General features: G+C 41.8%; 2 protein-coding genes and 1 long non-coding RNA gene across 4 annotated transcripts in view; 1 reads left to right on the forward strand and 2 right to left on the reverse strand.

Moving 5' to 3' along the window:
* Positions 1–3316, reverse strand: part of dusp27 (dual specificity phosphatase 27) — a 68676-nt gene extending 65360 nt beyond the window's left edge. Inside the window, exons 1-2 of one of the 2 annotated variants that reach the window (XM_069888511.1) lie at positions 2478–3316; positions 23–244 (exon numbers count right to left, since the gene is read on the reverse strand). The gene's annotated coding sequence lies outside the window, so the exon portion shown is untranslated. The remainder of the gene's footprint in view (positions 1–22; positions 245–2477) is intronic. The other variant, XM_069888512.1, reaches the window with a different exon arrangement.
* The window catches only part of LOC138738402 (cell surface A33 antigen-like), a 35674-nt gene continuing 22610 nt past the window's right edge, over positions 3046–16109 (forward strand). The window contains exons 1-2 of the mRNA XM_069888514.1: positions 3046–3154; positions 14422–14585. Of these exons, the coding sequence (XP_069744615.1) occupies positions 3121–3154; positions 14422–14585 (198 nt within the window). The 5' untranslated portion in view covers positions 3046–3120. The remainder of the gene's footprint in view (positions 3155–14421; positions 14586–16109) is intronic.
* Positions 5891–16109, reverse strand: part of LOC138738403 (uncharacterized) — a 30506-nt gene continuing 20287 nt past the window's right edge. Inside the window, exon 4 of the long non-coding RNA XR_011341532.1 lies at positions 5891–6141. This is a non-coding gene — a long non-coding RNA (uncharacterized lncRNA). The remainder of the gene's footprint in view (positions 6142–16109) is intronic.

Here is a 16109-nt window from a genome sequence, read left to right on the forward strand (position 1 = left end):
TAGAAACAGCGATCGCACTTACGTGGCATTTGAGGCAGACGTTAGGCTGTATCAACTTTTGCGACTTCCCTTTGGTGTCACCAATGGAGTGTCCCTGTTTCAGAGAGAAATGGACCGAATAGTAGATGAGTTCCAACTGAAAGCGGTGTTCCCCTACTTAGGCAACGTGACAATCTGTGGCCACACTCAGGAGGATCATGACACGAATTTAAAACGCTACTTCCAGGCAGCCGAGGAAAGGAACCTAATAGATAACAGGGACAAATGCGTCTTTAGTGCCAGGAAGTTGCCAATCCTAGGCTACATAGTGCAGAACGGGGAAATCAGCCCAGTCCCAGGCCATATGCGCCTTCTCCTAGACCTCCCAGTGCCACACACGCTGAAAGCACTAAAAAGGTGTTGGGGCTGTTCGCTTACTACACCCAATGGATCCCCAACTACGCTGACAGGGCCCGCCTACTTATAAAAGCCTCAGTTTTCCCACTGTGCCCAGCAGCCACCAGAGCATTCAGGGACATTAGGGACCATATCGCTAAAGCTACCATGTCGTCCATAGATGAGTCGATCCCGTTTCAAGTAGAAACGGATGCATCCGATGTGGCTCTGGCAGCCAACCTAAACCAAGGCAGACGGCCTTTTTATCGCGAACCCTACAAGGGTCAGAAGTAAGACACTCAGCAGTAGAGAAGGAGGCCCTAGCCATTATGGAAGCAATAAGGCACTGGCGACATTATCTGGCGCGCAAACACTTCACCCTCGTCACGGACCAACGGTCATGTGGCTGTGGCTTTTATGTTCGATAACCAGAACTGGGGGAGAATTAAGAATGACAAAATCCTGCGCTGGCAGATAGAATTGTCTACATTTAACTACAACATTCTTTACAGCCCCGGGAGTCTCAACGAGCCACCAGACGCATTGTCCAGAGGCACTTGTGCCATCCTTAACCACATGTCCCAGTTGCAGAACTTGCACAATGAGGTGGGCCACCTGGGGGTCGCTAGACTGTTTCACTTCATTAAAACCCAAAACCTCCCATTTTCAGTAGAGGAAGCGAGGCCAGTGAACAAGAGCTGCCCCATCTGTGTAGAAGCAAACAGCAATTTTACCGGCGACAAAGCCAACCTGATAAAAATTACCAAACCTTTTGAGCACCTCAGCCTCGATTTTAAAGGCCTGCTCCCATCCAATAATAGACATGTCTATTTCCTAAACTTAATAGATGAATATTCCCGTTTCCCCTTCGCAATCCCGTGTTCTGATGTAAAAAAATGTTATAAAATTCCTCCAACCCATCTTCAGCATAATTGGGTACCCGAACTACATACACACAGACAGGGGTGCTGCATTCATACAGCAGTACCTGCACGAGAGAGGGATTGCTACCAGCCGCACTACAAGTTACAATCCCAGGGGGAATGGACAAGTCGAAAGGGAAAATGCCACTATCTGGAAAACGGTCTTCTTGACTTTAAAAGCAAAAGACCTGCCTGTTACTAGATGGCAAGAAGTGTTGCCAGAAGCCCTACACTCTATACGTTCTTTGTTGTGTACTGCCACTAACACGACCCCACATGAACGTATCTTTTCTTTCACAAGGAAACCCACGATGAGCACAGAGCTGCCTAAATGGATGATGACACTGGGACCTGTTCTCCTCCAGAAGCACTGCAGACCCCACAAAGTGGACCCGCTGGTGAATCAAGTGGAGTCGAGCCACCCGAACCCTCAGTACGCCTTCGTCACATTCCCAGATGGAAGAGAAGACTCGGTGGCCACCAGGGATCTCGCCAGATGTGTGAACAACGCAGATCAACAAGGAGCGCAGCAGCAGTCGCTAGAACAGTCGTCCATCGAGTCATCCCAGAGGACTAGACCACCCAGCCCAGAAATCAGGACCCTGGGTTCGCCCGCCCCACAAAATATCACCACCCTAGACTTGATGGCAGGACCTGATCCCATACAAGAGGATCCCCAGCCCACACGACCAACCAGTATTTCCCACTCCCACACCTCCACCAAGAAAGGCCGAAAGGCACACCGCAATCCCCACCCTTATACCACGACCGAGGAGGTCCAGAAGGCAACGGAAGCCACCAAAAATTTTGGACATGAACTTACAAACAAGGGAAGGAGGACGGGGTGGGGGAGATAAGTTTTTTAAGGGGGGGGTGAATGTGGTGATATGTAATTCCACCACTAGGTCACCAGGGGTCACCCCGGTGACCTTGTCTATAAAGCAGTCCAGAGCTAGTCTTGCCTTCCAGGTTTGTCTTGCAGAGACAAGACCTCTTAGTTGATTAAAGCTGTCTTCTACTCGCACTGCTGGTGCGGTTATTGTCAGTCCAGGTTGGCTGCCAGAGCCTGATGCCTTGCTCAGCCGCTAGAGCTCTGTATTTTACAGCTTTACCTTCCTGTCTTGTGTTCTTTTCCTTCGACCACCATTATACTCAGCACCATAAAATCCCTTGACTCACCCCATCAGAGATATTTCCTTTGTCCTATCCATTCTGAAAATTTAAAGTTTATTTTAAACGTTTCCATTGCTGACAAGGGTTTTTTTGGACCTGAAACCTGATGGTTTCCAGCATTTCATTATCCCAGGTGATGGTATTTTGTCCTGAGATGGAGGATTGAATTGGAGAGCACAACATTACAAACATCCTCAACAGGGCCGACAGGAAGCTCCTTGGAAATAAATAGCGTTGGGGCAAGGTGCCCGAAGCCTGAACTCCCAACATGACATGTCCTCATTCCTCAAGTTAAAATGGAATTTGGATGTGACCGAACCATGGAAGAAACCACCACCAATTCATTGTAGAATCCCAATTCTTGTAAAAGGCGCCCATTTTCTTGAGCGTTAACCTGGCAGCAGCAGTAAACACGGCAGGACGTGGGGAACCTCCTCGAGCCCAATCACAGCGAACGAAGGCGGAGGATCGACGGGCTCCGACGGTTCGCGCTCACTCGCTCCTTCCGGGCAGAAGCACCTGGCGTGGAGGCGGCGAGGTCACCGCACCGACCGCGCAGCACTCGCTTCGGGAGGGGTTGGGAGGGAGGGAGGGGGGGTGAACCTCTTTTGAGATCGAACTCCTTTGGTCGCAACGAGTCGGCGGAAGAATGCTCGTTATCGTTGCTTTAGCGCTGGTTCCTGGTAAGTTTGAGGCTCGGATCATGGCTGGTGGCCACACCTTGCACAGTCCCTGGGGAGGGAAGGGTGCGGAGCTGGTGCGCGGCGAGCAAGTCGCCACCACGTTTTAAACACATCTTGACCTGACCCGAGTTGGCTCCGTCCTTCTTTCTTTTCTTTCCGTATGAATAGTTGGGCTGGGAAGTCTCTTTCAAAATTACTTCCTTCTTTGACAAGTGTGTGTTCCTCACCGGGGGGGGGGGGGGGGGGGGAGACAGATCTTGCATCACCTAAGAAGCAGAAAGAGAGCATCTTGAAACATTTCCCATATTGGTGATCAGGACAACTTACCCAATGCTGGAGAGACTCAACAGTGTCTGACGTTTCGGGCTTGAGCCCTTCATCAAAGCACATGCACAGTTGCAGATGGTGTCAAACTAAACTACACGAGAAGTTTTGCTTTTTTGATCAATTTTCGTTAACATTTAGGTCCTTGAATGATGTCATTCAATCTCAATCCGTTTCGAGGACCTGTTGTCTGGGACAAGGGCATCAGGTTCGAGTGAACGTTTAGTGGTTTCAATTTCAATGAACTTTTCTCTCATTTTCGATTCTCAGAACCGAACCTTTCCACCACACCAAAGTCATTCAATCCAACTAGGTTTCATTGAAATTTAGACATTTCTGGATGATGTGATCTGAATTGAAGCTACGGGACGTCTCTGGGAGCAGTTTGACATTGGTTGGGGAGTCAGCAATTAAGGAATGTGACCTTAAAAAATGAAACTCGACCTTTCAGGAATTAATTTGTTCAGGTATTGTCTGTTAAAGCATTTCCAGCATTGGAATGCTGTCCACAAATGTATTTAATGCTGAAAACCAATTTTAATGAAGTGAAGTCGACAAATTGGGTATTTGGAGTTGTCTGGACCCTTATCTCCTCATAACTGAACAGGGCTAAGTAGTATAGTTCGGTAATTGTGTGTGTGTCCCCCCCCCCCCACCACCACCACCACCAAATTTGGAAATAGTCTGTGCCTCCTGCAATGTAGATGTTTCCAAAACATGGTCATGGTCTTCATAAAGTCTTGCATTCAGTAATTTTGGCAAGTCCGTGGAGAAGGGCTGCTGCATTGGTCTTTTAACTCTTCCATACTGCCGCATTATAACGTGGAATTACAGGTGAACAGCATTTGCATGTCACCCCACTCAGAGAATCGATGGTCAGGGCACAGACATCCTGAGCACTGAATGACCAGCCCCTTAGTTTATGCCACCCACAAGCGCAACCCCATTTGTGTTTTGTGAGTTTGGCCATCTTGCTTGAAGGGAAGGGGAGGTAAATTGTAGAAATGTGGGGCTTTGTGTGCAACAGGAATAAAACAGTCGTCACAATTAATTCAGAGGGGAAAGATTTCCCTAGGCTAAGCTCCATGTGGCACAGAGGTTGGGTTGTTGCCTAGCAGCTCCATGAACTGGGTTCAGTCCTGACCTCTGGTGTGTCTGTGTGTAGTTTACACATTCTCCCCGTGACTGTGTTGGTTTCCCCTCACCCCTTTTCTCAAGTACTGTGCAGGCCTTTTGGCGTGCCTAAGCTAGCCCCATTTCCCTGCCTTTGGCCCATATTACTCTCACCCTTTCTTGGCCATGTACTTTCCAAAATGTCTTTTAAATATAGTTGTACCTATCACTTCTGGCAGCTGGTTCCAGATGTGCACCCCCTTTTGTGGTGCCCTTTAGGTTCCTTTTAAATCTTTCTATCCTGACCTGAAAGGAAAAGACTGATGATTCAGCTTATCAATGCCCCTTATGATTTTGCATGCCTTATTAAGGTTACCCTTTGGCCAATAATATCCTTGGGAATTTTTTTGTACTCTTTCCAGTTTAACAACATCCTTCCTATAGGAGGGTGACCAGAACTGCATATAAATCAGATAACAATCCCCAAACTCCTGTACTGACTGATGAAGGCAAGTGTACCAAATTACATTTTCATCACCCTTTCCTCAGGGTTCATTGTATTTGAACCCCTAAATTTTACTCCCCAGGCTCTACCATTTACTGTGCAAATTCTGCTTGGGTTTGACTTGTCAAAATGTAATGCCTCACACTTGTGTGAATTAAACTCCATCTGCCATTTTTCAGCCCTCTGATTCAGTTGTTTCAGATCCCATTGTAATCTTAGACAATCTTCTTCGTTGTCCCCAAAACTACAAATTTTACTTTTAAATTAACATCTAGCCTTAAAGTAGTTTTTAAGTAAACCTTTAGAAAAATTAAAGTCTTGAACTTTTAAATGACTGATCATCAGATTTATTTAATTGTGTTTAAAAGCCTTTAACCTCAGTGAGATTTCCTCATGAACAATATGCCTCTTGGGATGGAATTTGTTTGGACTAGGAGCTTTGTAATAGGTCAAATTGGAATAGTTCCCAATGACCTCTAATAGCTTCAATTCTGGTTGAATAGATGAGGAGGCAGGAGATCAAATGCAGCTTGGCCATTTTCTGTGAAATAAATGTCTGGATAAATTCTTCCTATTGATTATCCTTCTTGCCTCCACACTGCTCAGATACTACAACTCTTAAATGCATGTAAAGCTTAATTCTTGACCACAACTATAATCAGAAGAAACAAAATTCCATTAATGAAAAAATATTCCTTGAGACATTGGCTAACAATTGATTGTTAGTATTTGGATAATTTAGAGGCTTAATTTTTGAGCCCAATTTATCCTAAACATTGTTTATGAATTCAGTAATGTATTATGGAAATAGGTATCTTACAAAGTGCTGAAAGGGTGACACGGTTAGCGTAACGATGTTACAACATCAACGATCCATGTTCGAATCCAGCGATGTCTGGAAGTTTGTACGTTCTCACTTTGTCTGTATGGGTTTCCTCTGGGTGCTCTGGTTTCCAACCACACTTCAAGAATGTAGGGGATTTGCAGGTTAATATGTTGTAATTGGGCGACACGAGCCCATGTGCCCAAAGGACCTGTTACCATGCTGTTATGTAAAAAAAAATTAAAAAACCCATCTCAGCAAGGAATTGAAATAACTAGAAAAGGTAAAGACAAAAACATGGAACATGCATTTAAATAGGACCTTTCATCATGTGGCAAAATCATTTCGTGAAAGAGGTACAATTATTGTGATCATCGAGACAAACCAACATCCCCCAATCACCAATGATCAGTTTGGTTAGTAAAAGAAGTTGCATTTTATTTTAAATGTTAAAGGATTGTTCTTGGGTGGATGTGTCTGATTCATGTTACAGCTCAAAGAGAACATTCGGGAAACAGGATCACACCTACAGTTCTTTAATTTTGTTGCTGCTAATTTTCAGTGCAGTGGGAGTCAGGGAAATGCTATGATAACAGAAATTGGATGTGACTGAAACATATGGAAAAATTATGCAACAGATACTTATTTCCATAAAATTCAGGAACCTAGGGATTAAAAGGCAGTAAAAACACAATGCTGAAAAAATTCAGCAGGTCAAATAGTATATAGCAAAGATAAAAATACATAACTGACATTTCAGGCTTGAGCCATTCATCAAGGTGTGGAAAAAATGTCGGCAGGCACCCGATTAAAAGGGTAAGGGGAGGGCGTGGGTGGAAGACCCTTGAATTAAAATGCACTTTTCATGATTTTGTGAACATTAGTGTAACAATTAACACACAAACAAATCACATAAAATGATACTATGTAGAAAAAAATGATCAAATTATATAATTGTAATAGCACATAAGAACATTTGGCAACAATGGCTCAAACTATAGCAAAGTCATTGGCCCTATTCTCTTTTCTTTTTCTTTGGCTTGTAAATTGTGCATCCTCAAGTACCTACCCCATCTCAATTGGTTTCCACCACCCCAAGATCAGAAGCTCTCTGAGTAAAAACAATGTCCCTCTTAAAGCTTATCTTTAATCAGCCACGATCATCAAATCTCTCACAAGCTTCTTTATTCTAAGGAAAATAATTATGTTACTTAGCCATATTTCACTCTTTTGTAAATCCTGTCCATTTATTTATTTCTTGCTCCTTCTCTGATGACCTGTTTTAAAGCAAATTCTTCCAAATATTTTTATTTTCCTTTTGAAAATTGTTATAGATTCTGCTTGGACTAAACTGTTGAATATTGCTTTCCTCAATTACAACTTATTACCCAATTAATGTCCAGACGCTGACTGTTAAATAATAGCAATGGGAAGGTCATTGGCTTAAGCACATACATGGCAATTTAAGTTATTGTATTGGTATTGAAAGAATGTACAGTAAAATAACCTGGAGGAATAAAGGGTATGGAAATGTGTTTTGGATTGTGTGCTATTGAGGCAGTGGCATACAACATGTGGTTGAATTTTTCATAACATTAGATCATTTATTAATTGTTATCATTGCTGAGTCTTCTTTGAGAAGCTGACAGTTTATATTATTAAAAAAACTGTTTATTGAACAGTATAAGGACCTCCACCATGAGCTGCTTTCTAAGTTACTGCACACAACACCTCAGGACAGAATAATATTTAAATTAGAGATTATCAACGGAAAGTCTTGATTCTGAAGACCACATTATACTCATGTAATAGTCTAGTTTTTTTTTGGGGGGGAGGGAATCGACTTTTACATGGGTCATACTTTTGACCTTGGTAAGTACCTGCATTCTTCAAGGCATTGGGAGCTTAGCTGGGCGGGCAGCCGGATCCAAAAGTGGGGTGCTGTCTTTTACATGGGTCACATGGAAAATATGATTTTTGGGCCAAAAAGGTGAGAGGTCGACGATTACACGAATGTGTAAATGGGATGTACAACATTTTAAATAAACCCAGTCATTGTTGTATTACGATTTTAATGCCCTACTAACACACAAAACTCAAAACGGTCAACCAGTTTACCTACCTCGGCTGCACCATTTCCTCGGATGCAAGGATCGACAACGAGATAGACAATAGACTCACCAAGGCAAATAGCGCCTTTGGAAGACTACACAAAAGAGTCTGGGAAAACAACCAACTGAAAACCTCACAAAGATTAACGTGTGCAGAGCCGTTGTCATACCCACACTCCTGTTCGGCTCCGAATCATGGGTCCTCTAGAGGCATCACCTACGGCTCCTAGAACACTTCCACCAGCGTTGTCTCCACTCCACCCTCAACATTCATCTCCAACATCGAAGTACTCAAGATGGCAGAGGCCGACAGCATCGAATCCACACTGCTGAAGATCAAACTGCACTGGGTAGGTCACGTCTCCAGAATGGAGGACCATCGCCTTCCCAAGATCGTGTTATATGGCGAGCTCTCCACTGGCCACCGAGACAGAGGTGAATCAAAGAAGAGGTACAAGGACTGCCTAAAGAAAGCTCTTGATGTCTGCCACATTGACCACCGCCAGTGGGCTGATCTCGCCTCAAACCGTGCGTCTTAGCGCCTCACAGTTCGGCGGGCAGCAACCTCCTTTGAAGAAGACCGCAGAGCCCACCTCACTGTCAAAAGACAAAGGAAGAAAAACCCAACACCCAACCCCAACCCACCAATTTTCCCTTGCAACCGCTGCAACCGTGTCTGCCTGTCCCGCATCAGACTTGTCAGCCACAAACGAGCCTGCAGCTGACGTGGACATTACCCCTCCATAAATCTTCGTCCGCTAAGCCAAGCCAAAGAAAAGAACAGTGAGAGGATGCTCAAATAATTTATGCTAGAAAAAACTGTTTATATCATAATATTATTGTCAGATAACAAAATAAACCTCTGCAGCATATTAACTGTCACACTCCTGTAAAATGATTCAAGTGCTGTGTTTCTTTACAGAGCAATTTTTTTTTATTTTTTATTTTTCACACTATAAACCATATTGATTAAGATACATACATTTTCCTTCTTAAATATATAGTGTCGTTTTCTCCCCCCCTCTCCTCCCCTCCCTCCCTCCCTCACCTCCCCTCCCATTTATTTAAAGTTCAGAATATAAGATACATTAAACCCGTCAAACAATGTTTTCACTCAATAAAAATAAACAAGAAATTCCACTGAGTCAGTTCTTTTCATTATCTTCTCCTTCTGTCATTTTAGGTGGTAAATGTCCACGGTAGGTTTTCTCTATTGTGTTTCATGTATGGCTCCCATATTTGTTCAAATATTGTAATGTTATTTCTTAAATTATAGGTTATTTTTTCTAATGGAATACATTTATTCATTTCTATATACCATTGTTGTATTCTCAAGTTATCTTCCAATTTCCAGGTTGACATAATACATTTTTTTGCTACAGCTAGGGCTATCATAACAAATCTTTTTGTGCTCCATCCAAATCGAGTCCAAATTCTTTGTTTTTTATGTTACTTAGGAGGAAGATCTCTGGGTTTTTTGGTATATTGCTTTTTGTGATTTTATTTAATATCTGGTTTAGATCTTCCCAAAATTTTTTCGCTTTCTCACATGTCCAGATTGCATGAATTGTTGTTCCCATTTCCTTTTTACAGCGAAAACATCTGTTAGATACTGTTGGGTCCCATTTATTTAACTTTTGAGGTGTAATGTATAGCCTGTGTATCCAGTTATATTGTATCATACGTAACCTCATGTGTATTGTATTTCTCATAGTTCCTGAGCATAACTTCTCCCATGTTTCATTCTTTATCTTTATGTTTAGATCTTGTTCCCATTTTTGTTTAGTTTTACCATTTGTTTCCTCATTCTCCTTTTCTTGCAGTTTAATATACATGTTTGTTACAAATTTTTTGATTATCATTGTGTCTGTAATCACATATTCAAAATTACTTCCCTCTGGTAACCTCAGACTGCTTCCCAATTTGTCCTTCAAGTAGGATTTCAGTTGGTAGTATGCCAACACTGTATCGTGAGTTATATTTATCCTTCATTTGTTCAAAGGATAATAATTTATTTCACGAAAAACAATTTTCTATTCTTTTGATCCCTTTTTTCTCCCATTCTCTAAAGGAAAGATTATCTATTGTAAAAGGGATTAGCTGATTTTGCGTCAGTATTAGTTTTGGTAGTTGGTAATTTGTTTTATTCCTTTCTACATGAATCTTCTTCCAAATGTTGAGCAGATGATGCAATACTGGAAAATTCCTACATTGTACCAATTTTGGTGGTTGTAAGCCTCCTTGTTTATACCATTCTGTTAATTTATCTAGTGCTATCCTTGGTTTCCCCCCTTTCCATAAAAATTTCCTTATTATTTTCTTTAACTCCTTGAAGAATTTCTCTGTTAAGCGTATTGGTAATGTCTAAAATAGGTATTGTATCCTTGGGAAAATATTCATTTTAATACAGTTTATCCTTCCTGTCAGTGTTAGTGATAAGTCTTTCCAATGCTCTAAGTCATCTTGTAATTTTTTCATTAGTGGATAATAATTGAGTTTATATAGATGGCCGAGGTTTTTATTTATTTGTATACCTAGGTATCGCATTGTTTGCGTTTGCCATCTGAATGGTGATTCTTTCTTAAATTTTGAGAAATCCGCATTCATTGGCATTGCTTCACTTTTATTTGCGTTAATCTTGTACCCCAACACTTCTCCATATTCCTTCATTTTCCTATGTAATTCTTTTATTGATATTTCTGGTTCTGTTAAGTATACTATAACGTCATCTGCAAATAGACTGATTTTATATTCCTTGTCTTTTATTTTTATCCCTTTTATTTTATTTTCTGTTCTTATCAGTTCTGCTAGTGGTTCTACGGCTAACGCGAACAATAAGGGAGATTTTACAGAGCAATTTTAACGAGTGATTGAATTTTGTGTAAAAATCTTTCCAGACACCAATCTAAAAGTTTGGCCCCTTGCATTATGAAACTTTTTGAATTTGTTTGATGCGATTCACCTTCAGTACTAGCTGTTTACAAGATAACTCCACCCCAGGATGAGAACGTTTTCCTCATTGCATATTATTCACATTGTCGGAGAACTTGCTATTCTCTGCCTAACAGCTACTTCAGAACAATTCCAAATTATAGTTGAGTCACAGAAAATTTAGCCAAAACAAGAAGTGGATTTTCTGTTGAAATCTTTTAGATTTTCTGTCTATGGAACAGGAAAGCAGAATACATGCAGTATATTGTGACAGAGTATTTAGAGGTGGTTTGGGAGGAATTGCTAGAGCAGCTTTCACACACACACATTTCAAAACACAGAATATTTGCAGGACTTTTGTAGAATGCTTTTTGCAGGAGGCAACAAAGTATGGACAGCAGCTTGCCTGGGAGAGCATGTGATCTTTGCAGGCAGAGGAGAACTGTTTTGCTCTCAGAGAGGGAGGGTGTGAAACACAGAGAGGGGAGACAGTAATTATTTCCAGAAGGACAAAGCTGGCAAACTTTGGAAGGCTGCCTGGTCGAAGGTGAAGGCTGGCAGTGTGAAAAGTGACCCGAAAGAAAGAGGATCATCTGGAAAACCCTGAAGGGGGAAAGTTTCATCAGCAAGACTGATGGAAAAGGAATCAGTTGTGGATGTCCTGGAAAAGGAATCTCTCTCTGAAAACCAGCTAGAACCCTCCTGAGTGGTAACCATTTGCCTGTGAAGCACCAAAAACTGGTGAACTTTATTAATGCTAACTTCTGTGCACAGTACAAGAATTGCCTGCAACCAGTGAGATTGGACTGTGATCCAAAGAATTTTTCTAATCTTAAATTTACATTACACACTCCTGTGCTTAGTGTAAGAGGGGGGGGGGGGGATTGAGTAGTTAGGTAGGTTAGTTAAGTAGGTTAAGTAATAAGTTAAAGTCTAATTCTGTTTTCTTGTTCAATTATAATTAAAAACTACCTTTGTTTAAGTAACCCTGTGTTGTAGTGAATATCCATTGCTGTTGGTTTTTGGGGTCCTCTGGACTCGTAACAATATCTACTTGGTCAGCATAACAACTGAGTTTCAAACAGCAAGTTAATTAGCAGCTTGTTGAATAGCAACCAGTGCACAAACCAGACAGGATGTATGATTCTGACCTGTTATCACTCTTCCTGTTTAATTTTTACTTAACAAACTACACTGGACAATAATTTTTTTTCCCCAAAGGTTTGCTTCCTGAAAAGAAACTGGGGATTATGATAGAAACTTCAAACTGAACACAAAGATAATTTCATATTTCCTATTTCCTAAAAGTTCTAGTATTTGCGCATCGGATGTCCCCCAAAGTTCCTCAACATGATTATCCAACTGCACGAAAACCAACAAGGTCGGGTCAGATACAGCAATGAGCTCTCTGAACCCTTCTCCATTAACAATGGCGTGAAGCAAGGCTGTGTTCTCGCACCAACCCTCTTTTCAATCTTCTTCAGCATGATGCTGAACCAAGCCATGAAAGACCCCAACAATGAAGACGCTGTTTACATCCGGTACCGCACGGATGGCAGTCTCTTCAATCTGAGGCGCCTGCAAGCTCACACCAAGACACAAGAGAAACTTGTCCGTGAACTACTCTTTGCAGATGATGCCGCTTTAGTTGCCCATTCAGAGCCAGCTCTTCAGCGCTTGACGTCCTGCTTTGCGGAAACTGCCAAAATGTTTGGCCTGGAAGTCAGCCTGAAGAAAACTGAGGTCCTCCATCAGCCCCCCCACATCTCCATCGGGCACACAAAACTCAAAACGGTCAACCAGTTTACCTATCTCGGCTGCACCATTTCATCAGATGCAAGGATCGACAATGAGATAGACAACAGACTCGCCAAGGCAAATAGCGCCTTTGGAAGACTACACAAAAGAGTCTGGAAAAACAACCAACTGAAAAACCTCACAAAGATAAGCGTATACAGAGCCGTTGTCATACCCACACTCCTGTTCGGCTCCGAATCATGGGTCCTCTACCGGCACCACCTACGGCTCCTAGAACGCTTCCACCAGCGTTGTCTCCGCTCCATCCTCAACATCCATTGGAGCGCTCACACCCCTAACGTCGAGGTACTCGAGATGGCAGAGGTCGACAGCATCGAGTCCACGCTGCTGAAGATCCAGCTGCGCTGGATGGGTCACGTCTCCAGAATGGAGGACCATCGCCTTCCCAAGATCGTATTATATGGCGAGCTCTCCACTGGCCACCGTGACAGAGGTGCACCAAAGAAAAGGTACAAGGACTGCCTAAAGAAATCTCTTGGTGCCTGCCACATTGACCACCGCCAGTGGGCTGATAACGCCTCAAACCGTGCATCTTGGCGCCTCACAGTTTGGCGGGCAGCAGCCTCCTTTGAAGAAGACCGCAGAGCCCACCTCACTGACAAAAGGCAAAGGAGGAAAAACCCAACACCCAACCCCAACCAACCAATTTTCCCTTGCAACCGCTGCAATCGTGTCTGCCTGTCCCGCATCGGACTGGTCAGCCACAAACGAGCCTGCAGCTGACGTGGACTTTTTACCCCCTCCATAAATCTTCGTCCGCGAAGCCAAGCCAAAGAAAGATTTCCTAAAAGTTAAATCTCCTAAAAGTGGAGATTTAACTTTTATTGAATTTAGCATGTTTAACCACATAATGATGCTGACCTAAATTGACCTAAAAATGTTTTGCGGTTGATTTTTGTTTGTACTTATCATCTGATGCCTCTTGTGTCAGTGTCCAACAATAGTTGGCCAGTATTGATGGGTTCCAGTTGCCCTGATACCGCTTTTCTATGGTTGCAATGTCCTGGGGTGAAACCTTTCACCATGTTCGTCACTGACTGCACCAAGATCAGCAGAGAAAAACCCTAAGTGTGAATGCAGAAAATGAATTTTCAATGACATGTGGCATTTCATGGTTTTACATGCTTGAAGTAGACTTGCAATATGACAGGAAATCACAAAAATATGATATATTTTTTTTTAAATGGAAAGGTGATTAGCACCTTAAAGTCCCTAATATACACCCAAAAGTGATCAGGAAGAAAAATCCTTGATGTCCAGTGACTGGTGCAATAACAAAAAAAAAAGAAATCACGCAATGTCTTTTAGTTTTTCAACACTCTAGCTCCACTTGGTCTCACTAAATATACCATGAATGAACATTCACTTTCACTTGGATGGAGAAAATCTATTTCAAATGCAATAGTCTTTTAAAGGGTCACATATCTGACAGGGAGAAGCCCTGATTTGTCTTGCTACAGGAAATTTATTTGTTGTCTATTTCAGTATTAATTGGAAGAAGACTATTTTAATCATAAATGTGTTGTAATGTTTTATATGAACTGGATAGGATTTGAGAAAAGGGAAACTGGTATTTTACAGGTTCAGTTTGGCTTAAGAAAGTAATCAAGAATTTATATTCTTTTTTTTTATTAAATCTTAGTACTAACAACTTTGAATGCCATGACAGTTGAAGTTGCCAAAACCTTAATAGAAATCGGTCGAGGAGATGATTTACATTTTGAATGCAACTATAAAACCACAGCAGTAAATAAAGATAATCTTAACATTGAATGGATTCGACTGCAAGAACCACAAGAGGGATTGGTAAGTGGAAGTAGTTTATTAAATGAATTGCTCACAAAATTTATAATTAAGTTTTTCCTCATCCAGGAATTGATAGGAAGCCATTCATAACTATATTTCATCATGTCTGGTCCATGGCTTAACTTGTAGACCCAGCTTGTGCTTCAACTCTTAAATATCTTGGTTCATAAAAATCCATCCATCTTTGATGAAACTAATAAACCTCCTGCCATCAGATACTGCTTATGGAAGAAGGTTTCAAGCCACCCAGAGTTTCTACGTGTGGAGGCGATTCCTGAAATCTTGGAAAGGCTTGGCTCTATGTTTTACAGTTTACCAGAGCCCCTCAATGACCAGTGAAATAGCTTATCTGCGCCAAGATCCTTTTTATGTCTTAACTCGCTTATATCCTCGAGTCCATACCAGCTCCTGCAACCTGACAAATTCTCATCGATGCTTATCTGCTCTCCAACTTAGCCATCTCTAAACTTATAATCATCAGGGAATTAAAGACAAACTGTTAAACCTGTCCTTGGAATTTAACTCATAATCCAGGTCCTACTGATGTCTCCCTGCAGCCAGAGGGAAGACAATGTACATCCCACATATGCTGTAATGCCCAATGTTATTTACAGTACTCCAGGAAGAGTTTAACCAGGGTTTTGTGTAAATATTGCTTAACATCTATCCCTTGACATCCTGTTGTTCAGATACAAAGACAATCATCCTATAATTTGAATTATTTAATGATTTTCTGTACTTGTCCATGACTTTTAAGTAATCTATTTTTATGGACTCCAAAGACTCTCTGACACGAGGCTGCTTCTAGGGTTATTCACCATTTAGGAAACACTGTTAGATTTCAGATTATTGTTATGGGTTACTGTTTTGCTCCACAAGGATTATCTGACAAAATATCAGGCAGAAATATTAGAGTAAAATTCTGTCCCATTGTAACAGATCTTTGAGATATCACTGAAATCTGCATTTTCAAACATGTCCATAGGCCCAGGAGCTGCTTGTGGCTGAATGAAAATACAGCTGGACTCATTCACTTTAGCCTCATCTCACCTGAACCTATCATATTTTTTGCATTGAAATTAATACCAACAATGATGTCTATGCACTGATTTAATTGAATACAATCATATCACTCACTTTATCAAAAACCCCCCCTTCCCCCCCCCCATTAACTTCAGCACTGGATCCACTCTCCAAAATGCTTCTACTGTATAAGCCTGTCTCTCCATTGAATGGTTACCATTATCACCTTCTCGCATATTTGTAGTCTTTGTGTCTCCACCCTGTCTGATTTGATCTGTCTGTCATTCCTTTCCCCCACCTTGGTCCACTTATCACCTACCATCCCCATCTCACCCCTTCTCCTTGCCTCTTTATACCATCTCCTTTCTCTCTACTCTCTCACGACCGAGGGTTTTGACTTGTATGGTCAACAATTCCTTTCCTTCAACAGATATTGCTCATCCTACTGAGATTCTCAAGCAGTTTGTTTTTTGGTTCCAGATTACAGCATCTGTAGTTTCT

Source organism: Narcine bancroftii, chromosome 7, assembly GCF_036971445.1.
Source record: "Narcine bancroftii isolate sNarBan1 chromosome 7, sNarBan1.hap1, whole genome shotgun sequence".
Classification (NCBI taxonomy): domain Eukaryota; kingdom Metazoa; phylum Chordata; class Chondrichthyes; order Torpediniformes; family Narcinidae; genus Narcine; species Narcine bancroftii.